Source organism: Erpetoichthys calabaricus, chromosome 5 (genome assembly GCF_900747795.2).
Source record: "Erpetoichthys calabaricus chromosome 5, fErpCal1.3, whole genome shotgun sequence".
NCBI classification, from domain to species: Eukaryota; Metazoa; Chordata; class Cladistia; order Polypteriformes; family Polypteridae; genus Erpetoichthys; species Erpetoichthys calabaricus.
Window position 1 is genome coordinate 142044879 of NC_041398.2, and position 22755 is coordinate 142067633.

Below are 22755 nucleotides of genomic sequence, written 5' to 3' on the forward strand. Positions count from 1 at the left end.
AATACGTGTCCTTCGAGCTTTTAAGTATGCGAAGCACCGTGCAGCATGTCGTTTCAGGAAGCAGCTGCACAAAAGATAGCAACGTGAAGATAATCTTTCAGCATTTTTAGACGAGCGTCCGTATCGTCTAGGTGTGCGAACAGCCCCCCTGCTCAATCCCCCTACGTCAGGATCAGAGAAAGTCAGCACAAGAGAAAGAGAAAAGTAAGCTGGGTAGCTTCTCAGCCATCTGCCAATAGCGTCCCTTGTATGAAATCAACTGGGCAAACCAACTGAGGAAGCATGTACCAGAAATTAAAAGACCCATTGTCCGCAGAAACCCGCGAAGCAGCGAAAAATCCGCGATATATATTTAAATATGCTTACATATAAAATCCGCGATGGAGTGAAGCCGCGAAAGGCGAAGCGCGATATAGCGAGGGATTACTGTATTTCAAAAATGGCAACACTGTTTTTCAGTGTTTAGTGCTCCTTCTTCATAGCTTCAGAACCTTAGGTTAAAATCCCACATTCTCCCACTATACACAAGGATTTTCTATGGTTGTTTCAGTTTACTCCCACACCCCAAGATTTGCACTATAAGTTAACTGGTGAGTCTAAATTGTCTGTATGAGGAAGTACATTTGTCCATCTATGAATTATTGTCCCACTAGCGGTTGGGTCCTGTTATGTTCCCAATACTACTGCAGCAGATGCTGCCCTCCCCAAGACCCCCACTGGAATTAGTGAATTCAGAAAATTAATGCTATTAAAATGGAACATACTCATAAAATAAAAATTAAAACTATGCAAAATGTGCACTCACAAATGTGTATATGGTGTTTGTGTTCATGAAGGGCCAGAGCCTATCATGGCAGTTTCAGGGCAAGGCAGTAACTAACCCTGTATTGGAAGAGAGCCCATTGCAGGGCTGGCTCTATGCATACATTGTAAATAAATATAGAAAGACTGATGAATATTTTTGGTAACACTCTCCAAAAAGAATCCCTTCTTACAGAGTACATTCTGTAAATGAACTGAACGAGACACAAAAAGTTTTATTATTTTTGAAGTGATACTGAAAGTATTACTTTTTGGTGTGCAATTAGAAGGGCAAAAGAAGGGCAAGGAAAAGAAAAGTTAGTTTTCTGATTCCAGCCACAGAAATGTGCTTTCTCCGAGGTTGTTTTTTTTTTTAACTGATGCCATCTTGATTTGAAAATGTTATTTTATATCTTATGGACTAGTAGTGACAGGGCTAGAGTTGCGTTTGGGGTTCTTCTTCCCCATCATGGTCTTCCTGTCTGACAACAGAAATGGAAAATGGTCATGAGACTGTATCACATCCAGATCTTTCCCTGTACATATTTCAAACCTGTCCCAGTATGAAACATAATATATTCACACATTTGACAATATGCTGTACTTACTAGGCAATTATCTGCCTAACAACAATATAATATGACACAGTTACAGTGTAATTTGCAACTGCTATGGTAGGGTCCTAGGGTGATCCTATTTTCACTTTCAAACTCTTTCTTACATAGACCTTAACAATGTGCCCCAAATCCTATCTGTAGCCTTGTATGTTTATACTTACCAGCCTGGCCACTTTTGGGATTAACTGCTAATATAGTTAAATTCTGCCCCCACCCCCTAGATAATATGCCCAAAATATAAGCAGAGTACAAATTTAATTGTTTTCAAAATAATAATAATAATACAAACTGAATAATAGGTTACCAGGTGGCTCTCTGTCTTAGCATTTGATTGGTCTCTGATCTGACACAGTCTGGCATAGCCCTTGGATGAACTCATGTTGTCCATGAATGGAGTAGCTGAGAGAGAGACATTTTGCCTCTGCATGCCTCAGTGTTATCTATTTCTAATGGTTCCTGATACACCTCTTTCACCAGTAGGTGTGTAATTGCCAATGACTTAGCTCAGACTCGGCCCCCAATCTATCCCAGCTGCCAACCTGTTCATGCTCGTCATCAAGGCCAGCTGGCCAGAATTTGCTTTTTAACAGGTCTTTCCTAAGAATTTATCTATGCTAGTTCTGACCTGTACTAAGTATAACAATTTGTTTCTAAAATATATTTTTTCCAATTACTAAAGTGCTTTTTTATCATAATACTAGTAGAAAGACCCGGTGTTGCATGAGCAATTAATTTTAAGGTGGAACTATCTGTCTTCTATTTTTCATCGAAAGACATTTTGCCAATTACAGTGTGTTTCTTAGAAGGCATAATTTTAACAAAAACATGAATAAATACTGATAAAATTCAATTCTTAGTCAGATTTTGAGACCTAAAATGAATTAAATTAATTTCAGGAGTAAAAATCTGGGAAAAAGCACTGTCCCTAAAATTGATTGTAGGTAAAACACCTCCACCCCTCCTCCCCGCCCAAACACACACACAAATAAAGATACCCCCAGGTTCCGAAGACGTAGTAGTAGTCTCTTCCAGGCAAGACGGGTTATGTCTGAAAAATATTGTTGAGATTGGACCGAAGATGTGTAATTGAATAAAGGTTAAACACACACATACACATCTACATTGAGCGTTATATATAAGATGATTACACCATCTTTATGATACCTTATTACATGCCCAGTTGTGTTTCTGCTCATATTGTTACTCAGTTTACACAGCAAGGACATTGTAACAATGCCTACTTGCATGGTAGTTCGGTATAATCACTGAGTGTACATACACTTTGATAAAGATAAAGTAAAGTTTTGCCCTCTGTTTTTAATTAGATTCTTAATTAATTAAGATTCCCTGTGAACCTCAGCTGGATTAAGTGGTCCTAAAAATAATTAGTTGCATAAATGAATTTAATCGTTTAACATTTAATAATGCTTTGAATCATGAAGGAAAAGGCTGAACATTTGTGAATTAATAGTCTCCCATACTTTGTAGAAATAGTGACATAAACCATGATGGTAAGAGTGTATTTCACACTTGATGGTCTTTTTTTGATGACTCAATCAATGCTCGCTTATCTAATTATGTAAACATTTTTGTCATAGTTACATATATATACAGTATATATACTACTCACTTGTTCATTTTTTTTTGTTATTTTAAATTTTACTCCCAGCTTGAAAGCAGGAAATTTCCATCAACAGATTCCCTGATTCGCAGTCTAACCTCACCAGAAGCCATCATGCCTTCTCCTCTGGTACCTGTTAACAGATCCTGTTTCTCACCTGATACATACACAAACACTGATTCAAATAGATTGGCAGCTTTAGACTTTGCTCAGGCACATCTCCAGGAGAGTTTTTCCCCTCTCCCTTGTGCTTGTGAGTTCTACACTCTAACTCCTGAATTCCCTCTCCAAACGAGTGAAACAGCTTCCATGGCCACTGATTCAAGTTTTAGTGAATGCCGTTCTCGCACACTCAGCGAGTCTTCCACTGCCATTCTAGATGAGCTTCAGATCGGTAGTTCTGACAGCACGGCAAGCTCTGAAACACCTTCCCCAACTTTGAGTCAGACGTCCGCCATAAGTGATGACACCTTAACAACCACTGGCAGAGTAACTAATGTAATTATCTTCTTTTTGATTTCTCCTTATTTGTACCTTTTTTTAAGCCAAACGTCATTCACCATTGTCTAACTTTAATTACTGACCTGTGTCCCCAAGTCAGCATGTCATCTAATTTTACCTCTTTGTTTTCTCTTCTTTTAAAGGCAACTAATTTTTAGTTCTTGAACAGTACCTTTCTAACCATTTGTCCAAGGTTGCATCATAAAGTTTGCTTATTTCTTTGTTGAACAGCCTTATTTTGTCCTTTCTTATGTAATTCATAAAAGAATTGTGTTATCACCTTTCATTGTAAAATAGCAACAATAATGGAGAAATGGGTGTACAGTAAGTTGCATTAATGTCACAGGTTGACTCTTTGCACACCAAATGTGACTTTTTCGTAGGCTGGGGGAAAACATTTGGGGAACATCAACATAATGAAATGAAATTAGATGAACTGATGCAACTTTTATTCAATTCAGGTGTTTTTATAAATTATTATTATATCAGAATTATAAGAGAACAAAGAATGTTTAAATCACATGCAGAGTTTCATAATTGTAATAAAAATTAGTTGTCTTTTAAATACAACCCAGGATTTATCAACAACAAGGTATTCTACCAATCATTAAAGATTAATTGTTTGATTATCTATCTAACCCATCACCCACTTATTCTAATTCCATGTCATGGAGAGCACATTAGATGTAATTCAGGTCCATGCCTGCTTGAAGTACAGGTGCACTTGACAGCCTTCATATGATCTAAAATTGATAATACTAGCAACAGTCTGATTTGAAAGAGGACATTCTCAGCTAATGCTGGTGATATCCACAATGTGTTTGCCATCAAGTAACTGAGTTTAGTTTGTTTTTCCCTAAATTAAAGAAAAATAATTGTAATAATATACTTATAGTTATATGTGTGATTTTCTGTCATTTATTTATGGATTTATTACCCTTTTTCCATTTAGTTTCAAAAGTCAACAAACAAGCAAGAGCTAAGGTCTGTAGATACTTCATGACTTTCTGGTGTGAATTTCAGCCTTGAGTTCTGATATGAATTTTTTTTCCTGGTACCAGATTGAGACTCTCCTTTGACATGTATATGTGAGCAATGAGAAAAGAGTAAAAGAGCTGAACCTTTTCAGTGTAAGCAAACAGAAATCAAGAGGTGACATGACTGAAGTTTTTAAAGTTATTAAAGGAATTAGTAGATCCAGGATGTTATTTTAAAATGAGTTCAACAACTCCACAGAGGATGTTGTTGAGGGTAAATTGCACACAAATATAAGAAATTTCTCTTCACACAAAGAACAATAGAATAAAGTACTAAGTAATATGTTAGAGAGTAGGGCTTTAGGGGCCTTCATGTTTTTTGGAGAAATTATGTGAATAGGATTGCGTTGAATGACCTGCTCTCATCATATTTTTTTCTAATGTTCTAAAAAGTACAATTCCACCCGTGTGGACTGGACTTGTCCTAATCAACATAATGAAATTAAGCAGCAGAAAATTACTATAGTTCAACAGGAGAAAAAAACAAAGTAGAGTAGAGCAGTCAAGAAAAATGAAGTAACATCAAACACAATTTTGGGCATCATTGCTTTAAACAGTTTGACGGTGCTCAGGAAAACAATACAATGGCATTTCTCATAGAATGACATCTGATAAAATGGTGAAAATGATAAAAACAACAATTTAAAGATTAAACAATTCAAGTAATAATAATAATAATAAAGTAAATAAAATGATAACAGCACAATAATGTACGTTTCTGACATCATCAACCATGATTTCCAGCTTGAAGCTGAACCTTGCTTGTGGAGTGATGTAGATTGTGATTTAAATTAGTTTGTTTTTGCCCCCAAAACTTCCTAGACGAACGAACACAAACAGGCCAGCAGCTGGAGTAGATTGGGGGCTGAGTCTGTCTGATGTTAGTTATTGGAAGTTACACACCCACTGGTGAAAGAGGAGTATCAAGGACCATTAGACATGGATAAAATTAAGGTGTGCATGTTCCAAATTTTGCACACAATAGCTTTCATAAAAGGAGTGAAATGAGAGCAACCTAATTCCAAACTGAACAATAAACAAGAAATTTAGAAATAGAAAAAGCAAATAAACTATTGAGCTTTCATCGCATAGTTTGTCCATGTAAGTACTGTTTGGTCTGGGTGTACCATGGTCTACTTTAAAAAAGAGACGAGACCTAATAATCTGCCATTACATAAAAATGCTTTTAACTTAATTCGGAGCCTATTGTGGCAGTACTTGACACAAGCTGGAAACCAACCCTACGCTTGACATAATCTTATCATGAGAAATACTCATGAAGTGACATTTAATAATAGCCAGCTAACCTAACACACAGTGTTTATGGGTGGGAAACCTAGCACTCAGAATAAAACATTTATAGACATGGGGAGACAGTGCAGCTCTGCATAGACGGCAACTGGACATGGTGATCAAATGCAGGATCTGTGAAGCAACAGCGCTAGCCACCATGCCATCTTCTCTCTTGTACTATGAAGTTACATATGCACTTTTATAATCAGTTATATCAGTTATATTTCACCTTATTGTAAGTAGCTGTGTTTAAAAGAATTTATTTAATTCATCAGTAATTTTGGTTAAATTCCATCTCATCCTTGGATACTGTTTTTCTTTTGTTTATTATACTTTATTGCCCCAGTCATCTACCTATTCATTTTCTTAACTGGCATTACCAAGTGTACTGTATGGCTGCAAGGAGCTGAAACTTACAGTATCTTGATAATAATGGGGGTAAGAAAGGAACAATTTGTGGAGGAGACAGAATTCACCAAAGATGATACACATGTACACCTTTACATTCACTCACACCCTATCTAAAAAAACAATATTCTGCTTAGTGCCCTTCATGATGAAACATTTACATATGTACTACATTCTCAGAAATAATGGCCTCCTTTAGTGAGAGTGCCCAAGTTGGCTAAGTGGATTACAATACTCACAATGACATCTTAACACAGAGAAGGTGGTGCTGGAATTTAGTATGAAGATCCTTAAGTCTTCTTGCTATACATTAACCACCCTCCACAAAGCTGTCTTGACAGTCAGTGTGTGCAATGCATACTGTATACAGTCTGTTTTTGTTCTTTGCAAGCCTGAGCCTGGAAATTAGAGTGTAAAGTGGTTTAAAAAAAAGTTTTACCCATGCAATTTCTATTAAATAAATAAACTGAAGCAAGCTACATTTGAAACTGCATCTTTTTTCCCCATCACTAAGCCTTTTAATTTCAGTCTTGTCTGTACAAAACAGCAGGAAATCGGAAAGCTTGATTTACATGTCTGACGAAATAATAAAATGCTGTTATAAAAGATGCGGTGTGCTGAATTCATGCTGTAATGAAAGTGTCAGTAAAATTTACTGTTACATCAAAGTTACCAACAATAAATGTTAAGCAGCAGAGCACTAGCAGATGTGTGTTAATAACAAGTCAATTTGCTGCATGTAGAAAATCACAGCACTGGAAAAGTGTGTTTAGGATCAATTAGGCTTTCATTGGCTTTATGATTTTGCTAGGACCAAAAATTAATTTTATTTTATGCGTGAATGGGCTACCTATTCTTGATAGAGTAACATTAATAAAGTAAAATTTTCAAAGGCATCCAAAATCTTGACATTAGAGTAAGTTACACTCATAGGAAATACTCTTGTTTTTTTTACTTATTGCTTTCATACTTTTGGCTTTTTACTTTACTTCAGGCCTTTATTGTTTTCTTTTTTTCTTCATTTTTAAAACATTATTCAAATGAGACAATGAAGTAGTCGACTCAGGATAGTGATGGGGTGCTCAGTGGGTGGAGTTTGTATTCTCCAATTATCAAATTTAAAATTAGCCCAAATCAAATGGTACTCGCACAAAAAGTAACATTAAATCTTTTAACTTCATCCACAAGCTGTGGCACCTATACCTTTAAGTGTACATAAAACGGGGTGTTATTCGATGATAATTATTCTTTTTTTTCCCCAAACCAACAGATACAATTCCAAAACGTAGACCCTGAAATAGCCGTGTACTTTTTGTCTCACTACTGACAGGGTTCAAAAATAGCACAAATGAACGGAAAGCCACCAAAATGAAATCAGTGCACTCCAAAATATTTTGCACGACCTACTTCTGTATTCACCCATGTCCATCACAGTGTGCAGTACTGTAAAAAGACATCTTGGCAAATCTACAAGAGCCACAAATTTGTTACTCCGCCAGTAACTCCCAAGGTTAAAAGCTCCAATAATACAAGAATGTTTGGCCATTTGCATATTTTTTGTTAGGGTAAAATAACTAAAAATTTCTCCTAATGTGACTGTTGAAAGAACAATTTGAAGTTTGATCTCTGATTAACTAATGAAACCGATGAACAGAAAAGTGAGCACTCAGCAATATTTAGGAATTGTGAATGGGCGTTTCATAACTATAGTGTCATCAAATGATGTTGAAACAGTTTAAAAAAGTATTGTATGAAAACTGCATTAGGTCATTAAAAAAGTACAAATATAGTAAGAAAGATAAACCAGATAGTGCCACAGCCCAGAGCCCTCTTGTACCTTATACTATTGTAGAGCAGCACAAACAGTAACATTTCCACCTCACTGCTTTTGAACCTGAATCCAATACCCATCAGAACGTCCTTCTATATGAAGACTGCATTCCTTCCATATTTATGTAGGTCCCCTCTAGGGTTTTATAGATTCCTCCAACAATCCAAAGACAAGTTATCAGGTATAAGTAGGCTCTCGACCTTTTCATCACATTCCTTTTGGCTTCACTTGACCCCCTTAAAACAAGCAGATTTAGGAAATGAATTAATGGTTGCCCCACTTGGAACCTGTAGTTTTTTAACATGTGAAGCAAGACAGAGGTTAGTTTCTAATGTGAGGAGTTGATAGGGCAGTCCTGACTGTCAAGGTAGCTAGAAATATTGCCAAGAGAGCACATTTTTCTGCAATAAGAGCAGTAGCAATAGTGTAATGTCCTCTTTTTAACACTTCAGCTCAGCAATACATTTGTGAAATGATTAACAATCTCAGGTGACCTCATCCTCAGTCTGATAAATGGAGAAAAGACCCAAGTATTGCTTAAAGATTTCCTGCAGACCAGACGGTCTTAAATAATTTATCTCTGCGGAATTCACTTTTAGACTAGGCTGGTTAACCCAGTAAAAGTATCAGCATGATAGTAGGTCATTTCTGAAGCTGCTTCACAATATAATGCCATCTTCAAAGTCTTTAAAGTATGTGAAGTTTCTCTGGAATAGGCTGTCAGTCTGAACGCAATGTTATGAAAAGATATATGTTTATTCTTGTCATTTTTGACAGCATCCAATAATTATTGATACAAATTCAAGGTTGAAGGTTATTTCCATGCTGAAAAGGAAAGAAGCCTAGTAACAAAACATTTCGGCTGTATGGCCTTCACCAGGTGTGCAACTGAAAAGGAAAGCGCAGGTAACATGTACAGGAAGGGAAGGAGGGAACAAAACCAGGACAGATGAAAGGAGAAGACATGAGAGCAGATGAGAAAAAGCTACGATCAGAGATGAAAAGAGAGATTAAGAAGTTAATTCAGTCATTAAGACCTGGAGAAATATTTGATCCTAATGTGATAATGAGGTTATCTTCTTCTGACTTTCATTGAAAAAGTGTCCAAAGCCCACTGAAAGAATACAAATAGAGAAATCAGTGTGGCTATGATCTACAAAAGGCTTTGTACGATCTTTGATCTTAATGACTCTAACAAGCTCCCTGAAATGGTCTGCTAGCCATCTCCCTGCTTCACCTCTGCAGATGGCTGTACACTTCTTACAAGAAATGTAGTAAATAACATTTTTAGACTGGCAGGAAGCCTTCTGTTTAATATTGAATTTAACAGAGGGAACAGGTACAAGGGGATTGTTGGTGACATTTTTGCAAGGGATAGAATGGTTCCTGAAGTGAGGGACGTTTGAGTAGGTTAGGTGGTCATCAGAAGGAGATCAACAGAGTGTTAGAAAAAAAGGCTAATGTAGAAGGATAGTTTTGCATAATTGGAAATTTTATTTGACCTGTGAGAGAGATAAAGAGTGTTAGGGTGGAATGAAAGGACTGGTGGGATGGGTGTTTCCTTATTGGGGTTCCTCCTGGAGTGGATGTTAACAAGGTCTACTTCAGGCTTGACTGATTTTATTTATGTTTATGTCTATCTTTAAGTAATACTAGGGGGCTTTGCCCCCTGCTCACTTCACTCGCCAACCCCCGTGTTTGGTTTTCCGGATACACACTTTTAAGATTTTTTTTTTCTTTGAATTGTCGCTATTTCATTAGTTTCACTTTTATTTCAGAACTAATGTAAAAACAATATTTGGAATCTTTTGAGTCCCAATATGCTGAATCTTTTAAATGAGGTCAGTGAGACATGTGTTTAATGACTTTGTACCATAATTCAGGATAGGTTTCTCTGTTTGGAATTTCAGCACAGACAAAATGATCTACATCATCAGCAGTTAATATTTTTTTCTTCAAAGTAACCAATAAATACATGTGAGGTAAAACACGTTTCTGAAATTCTCTGACTTAAACTTCAAAGCCTTACAATATTTACATACTTCTGACATATCACCTGTGTCCATATATTCGATCTCTGTTCACCTTTTGGTTATTTCTCTGAGTAATAATTTCTCTTTTTTTGCGCTAATGCGATGTTTACTTTCTTTTTTTGACACTGTCGTTTTTTTCTGCTTTCATATTCTCTATCTTGCTCTGCATGTGTTTCGTGCAATTTTTTTTTTTTTGAGCCTTTCGAATTCCACTGCTTTCATAATCTGCTCTGCATGTGTATGGCGCCAACGTTTGTGAATGTGTTTATGAAGTTCTACTTTGTTTTTTACTCTGTCTTTTAATTCTGAGCCCAATTGGACGTGCTTTGTTTCAATTCCACTTGTTACGGGCTGATAATTACTTATCTTATTTTCTGAATTTGAACCTAGATTATTTTTTCTTTTTTGCTCTTTTTTCTCTCCAACGCTTTTGAGTCTCTTTTCTCCACGTTGCTTTCTTCTTCGCTTAGTCGTCGACATTTCATTTATAATGTGTTGTCCTTATACGCTTTATATGCGCTGAGACCCTGGACCTGTGTGTGCTCAAATCCTTCACAAGACTGAATGTTTTGCTGCCCCGTTGTCTTATTTGATATTGATTGTAAGTAGGGCGTGTCTTGCACGAATCTCATGTTCTACGTCATCGCAAGACGGTCCTGGGTCAATCTCTTGGCACAATGTCTTATGTTTAAGGTCCGTGTGGGTCTTTTAACTGTTTTCCTTAATCTTAACGTGAAGATCATGTCTTGACGCCCTACTGTTTCTCTCCAGGATTTTTTTTTATAATAGAGAGATATGGTGTTTAATTAGTCATTTTACAAATAATCCTTTATTTGCAATGTGCCACAGATGTCAATAGCTGTCTTTTTTTGTCATTTTATTTCTGTTTTTGTGTTTGTTTAATCCAGTTTTAAATCCAGGCTTTCCTTACTCATTTTTGTGGTTGTAAAGCTTAGTGAATTATCCAAGCATTATGTGAACCATTTTAAAATCTGTTATTTTTGTGTCAATAAATGTGAGATAATAGGAAGTTAAAAGCTTGTACTTAAAAGCCTTTTTTTTTTGCTGGAAATCCAATACATTTTGCTCTTAAACGCCCACCCAATCCCTATATTAATTGCAATATTTAGAGCTTTCTTCAGTGTAATATGCTCTGGTGATTTATATCAAAGATGCTGTATACAACATGCACTATAACTGCAGAAACTTAAATGAATAGACGCATTTATTCAGAAACAAGTCCTGCAATGGCACCATGCTCCTCCCCTGCACTGACCACCTCTCCATCTTAAGGCACCATGATGAATCGGCAGTTTTTCACCCTCCTGCTTCAATTTGTTCCATCCTGGGGATTTTTGGATGTAGTTTCACAGGTTTATTTAAATTATCATTACCCTGGCAACACCATTTGTGTTTCATCATCAATACCATTTTGTGACTATTTTTCCATGGCTTCTGCCATGTTGTTCATAGTTGCTATGGTCATTGCTGGTTGCATGATATGGAGACCACGTGACACACCTTGTTGTCACGCTCCGCCTATATAAAATGCACAGCTACTTGTTATCCAGACACTGGATCAGCCTCGCATAAGAATTTTAAACAAAATACTTGATGTTTGTAAGTAGGGTAGGATAAACATATTAACGTCAGAAACTTTGCTCCTTTTTACAACTCAAGTTTGTGTTCTGGCTTTAACATTTGATACGGTTTGCTCTCCTTGGAATTTACAGTGCCCCTCATAAAGTATGAGACGAAGACACATTTTTCCTTGATTTACCCCTCTGCTCCACAGTTTTAAAATGACATATCGAAGAATTCAAATGTGATTAAAGTGCACATTGCAGACATTAATTTAAGGGTGTTTGCATACATTTCAGTCACACCATGTAGAAATTACAACACTTTTTCCACATGGTCACCCGAGTTCAGGGCTCCCTAATGTTTGGGACATAACAATGGTAGGTATATTACAACAGTCATATTTAGTACTTTGTTGCAGATCCTTTGCATGCAATGATGGCTTGAATTCTGTGATGCATAGATATCACCAGGCGCTGCGTATCTTCTCTGGTGATGCTCTGCCGAACCTCTAATACAGCTATCTTCAGCTCCTGCTTGTTTTGGGGGCTTGTCCCTTTAGGTTTTCTCTTTAGTATATGGAAGGCATGCTCAATTGGATTTAAAACAGTGACTGGCTTCACCATTCAGGAATTTTCCATTTTTGAAAAACTCCTTAGCAGTATGTTTGGGATGTAGTACCATTCAATGAGTTTGGAGACATGTACTGGAGCAGATAAGATGTTTATATACACCTCAGAATTCATTGTGCCACTGCCGTCAGCAGTTCCATCATCAGTGAAGTTAAATGTGCCAGCACATGTGACATTCCCAAGCCATAACGCCACCATGCTTTGGATTTTGGGCAGTTCCTTTTCATCTCCACACTTTGCTCTTACTATCAGTTTCATACAATTTCATCTTTCTGTCTTCTATCCACAAGAAAATTTTCCAGAATTCTGCAGGCTCTTTTAAGTACTTTTTCACAAACTTTATTCTGGCCATTCTGTTTTTATGGCTGGCTAACTAGTGGTTGGCCTCTGTATTTCAGTTCATGATATCTTCTGCAGATAATAGTGTCAGACACATACACATCTGCCTCCTGAAGACTGTTTCTGATCTGTTGGATGGACATTTGAGGCTTTTTCTTTACCATAAGGGAGGATTCTTCTGTTATTAGCAGTGAAGGTCTTCCTTGGCCTACCAGTCCCTTTGCGATTACTGAGCTCATCAGTGCATTCTTCTTCTTACTGAAACTCCAAACACTTGATTGAGGCAATTCTAAAGTTTTACTGATGTCTCGAATGGCTTCATTCTTGTTTCTCAGACTGATAATGGCTTATTTGACTTTCATTAGCACAGTTCTTGTCCATATTTTGAACAATGGCAACTATTGACTCCAAAGGCAGTCTGTGTATAGAAGTAAGTCTAGGGATCTTATGTCTGCAGTAATGAAGCAACAAAACTCACCTGAGTACTCACTTTGACATCAATTGTCTCAGAGATTATGGTGCCTTGAAATGGGGGGACCATGTATGAAAAGTGTAATTTCTACATGTTGTGACCAAAATGTATGCAAATACCCTTCAATTAAAGTCTGCAGTGTGCACTTTTAATCACATCTGAATTATTTGATGTGTAATTTAAACTTTAAGAGGGGTAAATCAAGGAAAATATGTCTTTGTCCCGTACATTATGGAAGGCACTGAATATCCCTACCGGTTTGTAAGTCTTTGTTTTTGTCTGTATCCTTTGATCTGTCTATTCCCTAATTTTTTCTATTAAAAAGAATATCACCCCCAAGCGCCTGACCAACCTACAGTAGGTATTCTCACACAGACATATTCACATTCTTACTCAAACAACCACAATCAGACATACTGGGCAAATTTACCTAAAATGACTAACCTAAAATGCATGGCTTAGGAATGTAGGAGAAAACTGTAACATCTGGAAAACAGTAAAATCTGCACTAACATGGGCATAATGTGAACACTGAACACCCACAAGCACTCCAGACTGGAATCCAGCTCAGATCTCTGGCAATGAGGTTAACCACTGAGTCTCTGTGGTGCCCTTGTCAAATATACAGTAATACAAGCATAGAATGTGAGCAGTCTGCAGTGTTCTGATCTTTTATTGACAAATATATTTAAAAGCTATGTTGACTTTCTACAACAGAAAATAAGAACAGCATTACACAGGGTAATAAAGAGTGCTGAAAGTTAACAGTCATCTGTAAATACGTATGTTAAATTTACTCCATTCACATGCAGATGACAAAGCTAAGTGTATCTAAATAGAGATGTCAAAAAAGTTTTTGCTCAGGCAGAAAAAAATAATAAAAAGACTGCTTTGTTGATGTTGTCAACTTAGATGAAGATTAAAGGCACTATTATGCTACCACTATAGCCGTGATTGGTGGAAGAGAGTTGACTTGGTTAGTAAAACCAATAGAAATTAACACAAAAACTCCTAAGAATGTTTTGACTACGTGAAAGCATGCAGGACACACTTGATAAATAATGGTACATCAAACTTAAACCAACATGCACTGATTCTTTTCCTCATGTTTTTAAATGCTGTTCACTACATTTGCTGGGAAAGAAAGTAACACAATCGATGTAAAATAAAGTCTATGAGGAAGTTCAACTCAGTGTATCACAGGATCTCCTCTGTCACCTGACACACTGACTTTACCTGTCATCAACCTGGGTTAACACGTGACACTAGGTGAGCCGCCTCCATTTCAACTACATGTATTCACATTAGGAAAACTGTAATTGTAACCCAGGTTCAAAGCTTGGGCTGGATTGTTAAAATGCAAGCACTTACAGTATAAATTGTGTTCCTCACCTAGCAGCCAGTCCAAGGTTCATCCAACTTGGAAGAAATTTCCATACAGCTGAGAAAACCAGTAGTTACTGTATGTTTGTTTTATAATAGATGTCATTCATGTCTTTTAAGACTGTATGCATTAAGGCAACACACCTCTTACTGACATGTCTGTATGCAGCAGCAAATATATTTACACTACACAGTAATGGTGCACTGCACAATCGAGTACAGCGAATACACTTGACTTGACCATACTCCATTGACCCTTGACCTTCGTTGACCATATATGTGTACAATGATTTATGATATGAAGAGGTAGGGGAAGTGACAGCGAAGGTGGTAGGGATGAGAACAGCGCCCGTACGCATGTGCCGCATGGTCGCCCTGCTGCCCGCTGCCGAGAGTTGATTCTACAACAAAATAAAAATATAAAGAGTAATAATTGATTTTTGACTTTGACCTTCTTGGGTTATCCTTTGACCTTGTAGGTCAATTATCACGCCAAAAGTGGACAGTAGACGTCACGTAGTATATGTAAATCAAATTTCAGGTCGATAGGTCAAATGGTTTGCGAGCTACAGATGATTTAAAATCCTGTACAGACAAACGGAGAGCCACGGTAGCATATTACATAAGAGGATTTACATGTATCTGCTTAGCAGGCACGTTTATCCAAAGTGACTTACAAAAGATTTACAAAATACGCGATAAACAGACAATGATGTGATTAATTATTAATTAGTTATTAATTAGTTGTTATGTTTCACATATGACTTTAGCAACCAAGGGAACTGAGTGAAAGTGAGTAGAGCAAGTTCTGTTCTATGAAAAGGCAAGACTTATATTTGGAAACTGGCTCTCATAGTCTGCTAAACGATTATTGGTCACAGTGAAAAGCTGCAAACTTGACAAATCCTAAGTGCACTAATGTACAGATTTGCTAGACAGGCACAGGTTGCAAAGCTAGAGTTAGCTGGCTGTAAGGCGAATGAGAATTTCACAAAAAGGGAATACCATTATCATGACGCTAACAATAGAATTTGAATCATGGTGCAAAAAATGATTTCATACCAGAACTTCAGTTTTCAGATGAACCTGCAGTCTTAATTATGTATACTGTATATTGTGGGGAACAGCCCAGACACAGACAGGTAGACATGATGTTTAAACCACACACGTTTATTCGCAACTACTATTTACACTTATCGTGAGCACAAACCCAGTGCCACAGCACCAATCACCCCTCAAGTCCTTGGCCACACGCACAATGCCTTTGCTCAGTCTCTGGTCCACCTCCACTCCTCTCCACCAAGCTTCGTCCACTTCCACCCGACTCTTGCCCTTGACTAGAGGGAGGCGGCCCCTTTAATTCACCTCGGAAGGACTCCAGGTGCATCCTGAGGGGCTCCGTAGCCACACCCCTGTGTGGCGGAAGCTCTGACGGTACATCCGGAAGTCCTCCGGGTGTCCACAATCCTCTTCCCCCCCAGCACTTCCGGGTGTGGCGGAAGTGCTGAGGTCCAGGGCTCCCAAGGCATCGGGGCGCCCCCTGGCGGTGACCACGGGCCCCTACAGGGTAGAGCTTCAAAGCTCTGTACCCGTGGCCCCCAAAGCCCCCTCATGTTCTGGAGGAGGCATTAGCCCAATTGATTTGAGTTGGCACATGGAACAGGAAATTCTTGTAGTTGGCAGTCAATGCTTTAACTGACCTCTCCATTAAATATTACTCTTTAGGAAGTGTTACTCATATTATATCTAGCCATAAATTGCACAATAGTATATTTCACAAATCTGACAATGTGATCTATTGACAAAGCTAATTTGAAAAATATGTTGTTACAAAAGAAGTTTTAAAGAATTTGTGTTCATGAAAATATCCTAAATATTCTGTGTATTTACTAATTCATGTGGAACTACCATTATATTTGAAATTATATTTTTTAATATGTGTTTTAAGCAGTAGTTATTTTTCAGCTGCTTCACACAAAACATCAGTGAATGCATTCAGTGAATGCACATGGTAAGACAAATAAGGCAGTCCATGATGATCCTGTCATTTTTTGTGAATGCTATGCTGGGATCCCAGCATTCCTTATCTTGTGAGTGAGTAGGTGACTTACTGAGAGGGTCGAGGAGCGAATAAGAGTGTGTGTGTTGGGGCCCAAACAGTATGTGGTCTACAAGAATTTGGCCCCAGATCAAATGTATATGATGACCCCTGACTTAGTCTTCAAGACTAGCTTGGAGTTCTTCCTTCCCCAATGAGAGGTCATAGAATCCTTTTTATGGTGTGTAAAGAGTCAAGCATTTCCTTTTTTAAATGAACATAAAACATAATCGCTTATCTAAGAATATGAACTTGCAGTATTTGGAACGGACCCTGTGCTTGATTATGAAAATTGAAAGTAGAAAAGAGATTGTTGTATGATTCATACCTGGACAGCAATTCTTTGTCATACTAATTCACTATTAACTGTATTTTATTTTAAGGCACCTCCTTTATGTATCTTCTTCTAAATCTGTCAGTCATTTTCTGAAATATCAATTTATACGTTTTTAACTCAGTTCAATGTATTAAACACTGTCTACATGTTTTAACAAATGTTTGTCCTCAGCTGTTATTAATGAGCTTATTTGGCATGACTCATATGCTTCATCAAACTGATAACCCAAATATAGTGAGTAAATATAAGTAAGTACCTATGATTTCATTCATACTTAATGTCTTTTTTTGTCACTACAGCATAAAACTGACAGCTTTCATGTCCCTTGCCTTCCTACATCCCTGATAAATTTGTGTTCTTCTTTGTCACTTTGCCGCTCTGCCTTTTTAATGGTGCACTCCTCTGTCTTTCACAGGGCCAGATGCCAGTGAATGGGAGCACAGGGAATGCCGGCAGCCCTCTGAGTCATTTACAAAGACCATTCTCCCCATCCACATCTTTCCCTCCGCCACCTTCCCTCAGCCCGAACACTGTTGTCATGCAGCACAGCAGAAGCATGGGTAAGTGATTCTAAGCAAAAGTGTTTGCTTTGTGCATTACATAGCAATCTAAGATTTAATTAAAAAAGGAGACAATAAAGCAATGTATCGCTGTCAATGCACAGTAGCAAATGACAAAAGGGAAAACCAAATGTTGAGTATGGCAGAAGAAAAAGCAACACAATCAAACGTGTAAACTGCCTTTCATCGAAGCACAATGTATAGAATGTAGCAATGAGGAACAAGGAACATGTATGTTTTGAACCTCACAAATAGACGAGAAGCTCCTCTGTCGGATGTCTTGTATTTTACATTCCGAAACAACATGGAGAAAAAGAAATAAAGGAAATAGATTACTACTGAGCTCGCTGCAACTGTTAACACTTCTTGTAGCACCAGCTCTGTCAGGCAGGACGCTGTTGGCTGTCACAAAAACTGGTGAACATGACTGTGTTGAAAGATGGGCACTCAATTGGTAAATGTGACATGGTCTGTGATTTTTAAGGTTGTGTAATGTGACATGATACAGCAACGAGATCAGCAACTGCGATAGGCAAATCTGACATACTTCACAACATAACGTTGTGTGATGTGATGTTGGCTTTAGGCAACAGCCATAGAGATAGACAACCTCACTTGTACTGGTTTAGTATGTTGGTATTAATGTACCACTGAGAACAGCAGAAGTAGTAAGTAAAGTAAACATGGCAGTACAGTGAAGAGGCAGCAATATGGCAGCACCCTGAAGAGACATCCACTAAATGGTGGCAACTATCCAACAAGCAGAACACAAAATGGTGTCAGCAGAATAATGTTACATTTTATAAGCAACCCAAAATAAATTAAAAAACTCAAAAAATGAAAGAGATATAATCTAGAGCAGCAAAAACATAGATTCATCACAGATAATAGCTCACTAGAGATGGAGAGAACTGAGGCTAAAATAGGTACACTATTGACGATAAGAGGGTTGCTTGTATGTCTTTGTGCCAGCTGAGCAGTAAGGTCTGAAGGGTAGTCAGCATTCTGGAGAGACTGGGTTTCTTTTTGTATTAAGACATAATTATTTTTAAATTTAAGTTGTGATTCTTTTGAAAGTACAAAATGTAGTTTAAATACCTGTAAGAATTACAGCCAGTTCACACTGATGCACTAAGGAGTTATTTCCTAAAGAAAAATCAAACATTTAGAGAATGAATGTTTCTTCTATCAAATTGGATTTTTTTAATCGACTGGGAGGAAAGCACACTTTCTATGGAAATTAGAAAACTTTTTTGCTAAATGTAAGCTTTTTAGCCTGCATGCAAGGTCAGCATGTCATTCTTGTTAATCTGCATTATATGCAGTATTTTATCATCGGGTTTGTTTTTTAGGACAGCTATTCTGAGTAGCATAATAATTTTCTGACAACAATGTTATAATGAACATGAGGAGACTACATTTCCAAAATGAATATTGTTTCTAAATCTGGGAAAAGGAAGCAAGGATTTGTTGTAGATTTAGTGTGACCAATTTAATTTAAATGTATGTGTGTATAATATGTCCTAAATTGATGTTCACATTTACTGTACAATGCACTTAAAATAGAGGACAAAAGAGGATAAAGACAATAGTTAAGAAAGTACCAGTCGATCACAATGATTGGCATTATTATTAAAAAAGCAAAATGAGAAGCCTCTTGAGCCACTCAAACTGGAGAATATTACGCTGAAACAGTCAACCTTCAGCTTTTATGTAAATTGTGAGTCTGATGGGCTATGTCCTGTACTGCTAGGTGCATTTTTGCAGTGTTGGCGGCCCTTTATCTAAAGCTTCCCCTTCACTAATAATTTTATTTGTCCTTGGAAATGTAAGGCTATGTGTATTTTACAAAATAAACAACCTCTCTTGAACTAGTTTAATATGTTTGTATCAATGTACCCTTGAGAATAGCAGGAGTAGTAGGTAAAGTAAGCAGGGAAGTACAATGAAGATGCAATGACAAGCATGACATTAATCATAGTTTGCACTGAATAATCTATTATAATATACAGATAAAACTGCCTACCTCTTTGAAAATGAACCCCAGGGCATGAAAGGCATCAAACGTAAGCACTATGTTTTGGGCCAGTGTCTTACAGTAATAAAAAATATAGACACAGTGATGCAGGAAGGGTGCATTATAGTGTCTGTAGGTGTACTATATAGGGTCAGTACTGTCACCTGTACAGAGTACAGTGAAGTTCCTGTTTGTAATGTGTCACAATGAAAACTATGAGAAGCTTTACCTTTATGTTGTGAAACTATTACAAGATTACTATTACAATCATTATAGAGTTCTTATTGTCACATGTACAGAGTATAGTGAAATTCGTACTTGCATGTGCTAAGACACACACAACACATTGCTACAGTGTCCATTTTAGGACATCCTCCTCCCTCCGAAAAAACTCCATCCTTCCTACTACCTTCGATAAAATATTCCTCCTCCCTGCGAGGAATCCCCAGTCACCCCTCCTCCCTCCTCCCTCCTCTCTCCTCCCTCCTCCCTCCTCCATCCGCTCTCAGTTCTCCGATGTCCGTTTTCCGCCATCCACCCTCCTATCTCCGTCATCCGCCTTCAGCTCTCCATCAAACCCCACACTCCCCCCACCCCCTCATCGACATTTTCGTTAATGAAGTGACGTAATACTTCAGCTCCACCTTCTTCACAAGTTCATTAACCAAATTATTTGTCAATTATATTTCACAGTAAGAATTTACAGCACGACTCAAACGTGGGAACGAAAGTAAATGACGTTAATTGTTGAGTGTCTTTTAATATTGTTTAAGCATACATATTAACACATGTGCAATTAAACGTGTGCATTTACGGTGTGATTTTTCAGGCTTAAAAGCTCGCCTTTTATTAAAAAGGTAAATGCAAACTTTTTTCATTCTGAAGGGCACAAACCACGCAAAAATGTCGGTACACCAGATAAATAAGCGCAACATATTATCAGTTGTATTGTATGCTTATAATACATATAGAAATGTGTTAATCGTTAACTAATAGTATGGGATGGTGTTTTTCAACTCAGCTACAGATGCAGATGGAAACCAGAACTGCTTTGAAAAATACGAACGCCTTAGGACCGATCTGGAATAAGGTAGCACAGCGCCTTGATTTAAACGATTCCATGTCTTGGTGGGTTTGCGTTGCTTGTTGTCAATATCTTTACACCTGTTTTTAAGGCTTATTGACTGAAAGGGGCTTTCGTGAAAAAAGTTAGGGCTTTGCTACAGGATACACCCTCCACAAGTTAAGGAAGTTAAAAATAAAGGTATATATTTCTGTTTTATTTAAACCTTTTAAGTTTGTATGCGGGCGGCATGGTTAATGAACTTGTGAAGAAGGTGGAGCTGAAGTATTACGTCACTTCATTAACGAAAATGTCGATGAGGGGGCGGGGGGAGTGTGGGGTTTGATGGAGAGCTGAAGGCGGATGACGGAGATAGGAGGGTGGATGGCGGAAAACGGACATCGGAGAACTGAGAGCGGATGGAGGAGGGAGGAGAGAGGAGGGAGGAGAGAGGAGGGAGGAGGGAGGAGGGGTGACTGGGGATTCCTCGCAGGGAGGAGGAATATTTTGTCGAAGGTAGTAGGAAGGATGGAGTTTTTTCGGAGGGAGGAGGATGTCCTAAAATGGACACTGTACATTGCCACTTTTTGGTGCCATGGGCAGTGGGTAGAACTACTTTGAAACCTTGTAATGTCTGTCTTCCTTACCTTATTAAAATATGATATAATTTCTTCATTTTTCTATCAAGTAATCCATTCATTCCTGGACCTTTAATGTTAGTGTTTTTATGCCAGCAATGTAGTCATGAATTCAAAGAAAACAAAAATAAAAATGATGATGCTATAAAATTAGCAGATCCTATTGAAGATCAGGTTTGATGTTTGATTGCAGATCAAATACTTGGGAAACCATATTGGTATTGTCATGGTGTTGCTTTTTTCACTTTTTTTACCAATACTTTTTGATTGATTTCTTTAAAAAATTAACTGATTTGAGCTCAGTTTAACATTAGTTGCTTTAAATTTGTCTCGGTGTTGCAGCCAAAGAAAAAGGAGCAGAAAAATAAGCCCTTATACATGATACAACATATGACATCATCACAGTGTTGTGGTTGATGTTTCCCAAGATACATCACCAGAATATTCAGATCTACATTTTTGAGGTCAAACCAACTGACCAGCTTATCCTCTTCTGATACATCACCTCATCCTAATCCATGTTCAAGACAGTTAGGCTAGTGTCATCAGCAAACAGTGGTTTTACAGATTGATCACTGAAGGTGTAGTTGTGGGAACAAGCCCATACAAAACACACCTTTGAAGGGTTCCTGAGCTCAGTGTCAGTGTTTCGAATGATTTCCACTCAGCTTCTCGGAATGGCAGACATCCAGAGGCATGTGGCAAGTACACGATGAGGAGTTTGCTATAGATAAGCTCTGCCAACACTGCATTAAATACTGAATCAAAATCCAAAAATAGAATACTGGATAGTCTAAAGGCTGAAAAATGTTGTGGAAAGCCATATAACTGCATTGTCAATCAATCTGTTGGCATGGTATGCAAACTGCAGGCCGTCAAGAAGAGAATCTGTAACAGACTTCAGAGGCTTAAGAATTAGACATTCAAATGTATGTATTAATACCAAGCTCAGTGCCACTGATCTGCAGCCATCAGGACATGAAATGTTTTGTTTTTAGACGCTGATATATTTGAAACACTCAGCAACTCTGCATTCAGCCAAAGACTGGCCACAAATGTCCATAAACACTTGTGCTTGAAAAGAAAAACAAAATATGAGTTAGAGGCTTTACAACAGTTCTGTCTCTGGAAGAGCAAATGTATGGTCCGCAATGTAAAAGGGGAAGGAAGGTCTGGGGAATAAGAGTCATAACTCCCATAATCCAGGCCATGGGTGGTGGAGCGGTCAGTCCCAGGCCTTCTTTACACACATTCTAAAATGCCTGATTTCAGGCCACCCTGTAGCCTTGCCACAGCCTCACTAGTCCAGCCACTTGCTGCTTTATTTCCAGGTTTGATTATTTTAAATTCTGTCTGCAAAAAATGACAAGAAATATCATGAGGTGACCAGAAGTGCACAAAGGGAACCCATGGAATTCCACATTAAGCATCTAGATTAGTGCTGTGACAGTGGTCCAGGGTTTTCACCTCTCTGTTAGAACCTCTCACCAGCT

At 37.8% G+C, this 22755-nt stretch overlaps 1 protein-coding gene across 20 annotated transcripts in view; it reads left to right on the forward strand.

Moving 5' to 3' along the window:
- Positions 1–22755, forward strand: part of LOC114651964 (sorbin and SH3 domain-containing protein 2-like) — a 439918-nt gene that overhangs the window by 245884 nt on the left and 171279 nt on the right. For 13 of the 20 annotated variants that reach the window (XM_051928410.1, XM_051928408.1, XM_051928414.1 and 10 more), the window contains 2 exons: positions 3088–3537; positions 17400–17544. In XM_051928410.1, the coding sequence (XP_051784370.1) occupies positions 3088–3537; positions 17400–17544 (595 nt within the window). The remainder of the gene's footprint in view (positions 1–3087; positions 3538–17399; positions 17545–22755) is intronic. The other 7 variants (XM_051928415.1, XM_051928417.1, XM_051928424.1 and 4 more) reach the window with 1 other exon arrangement.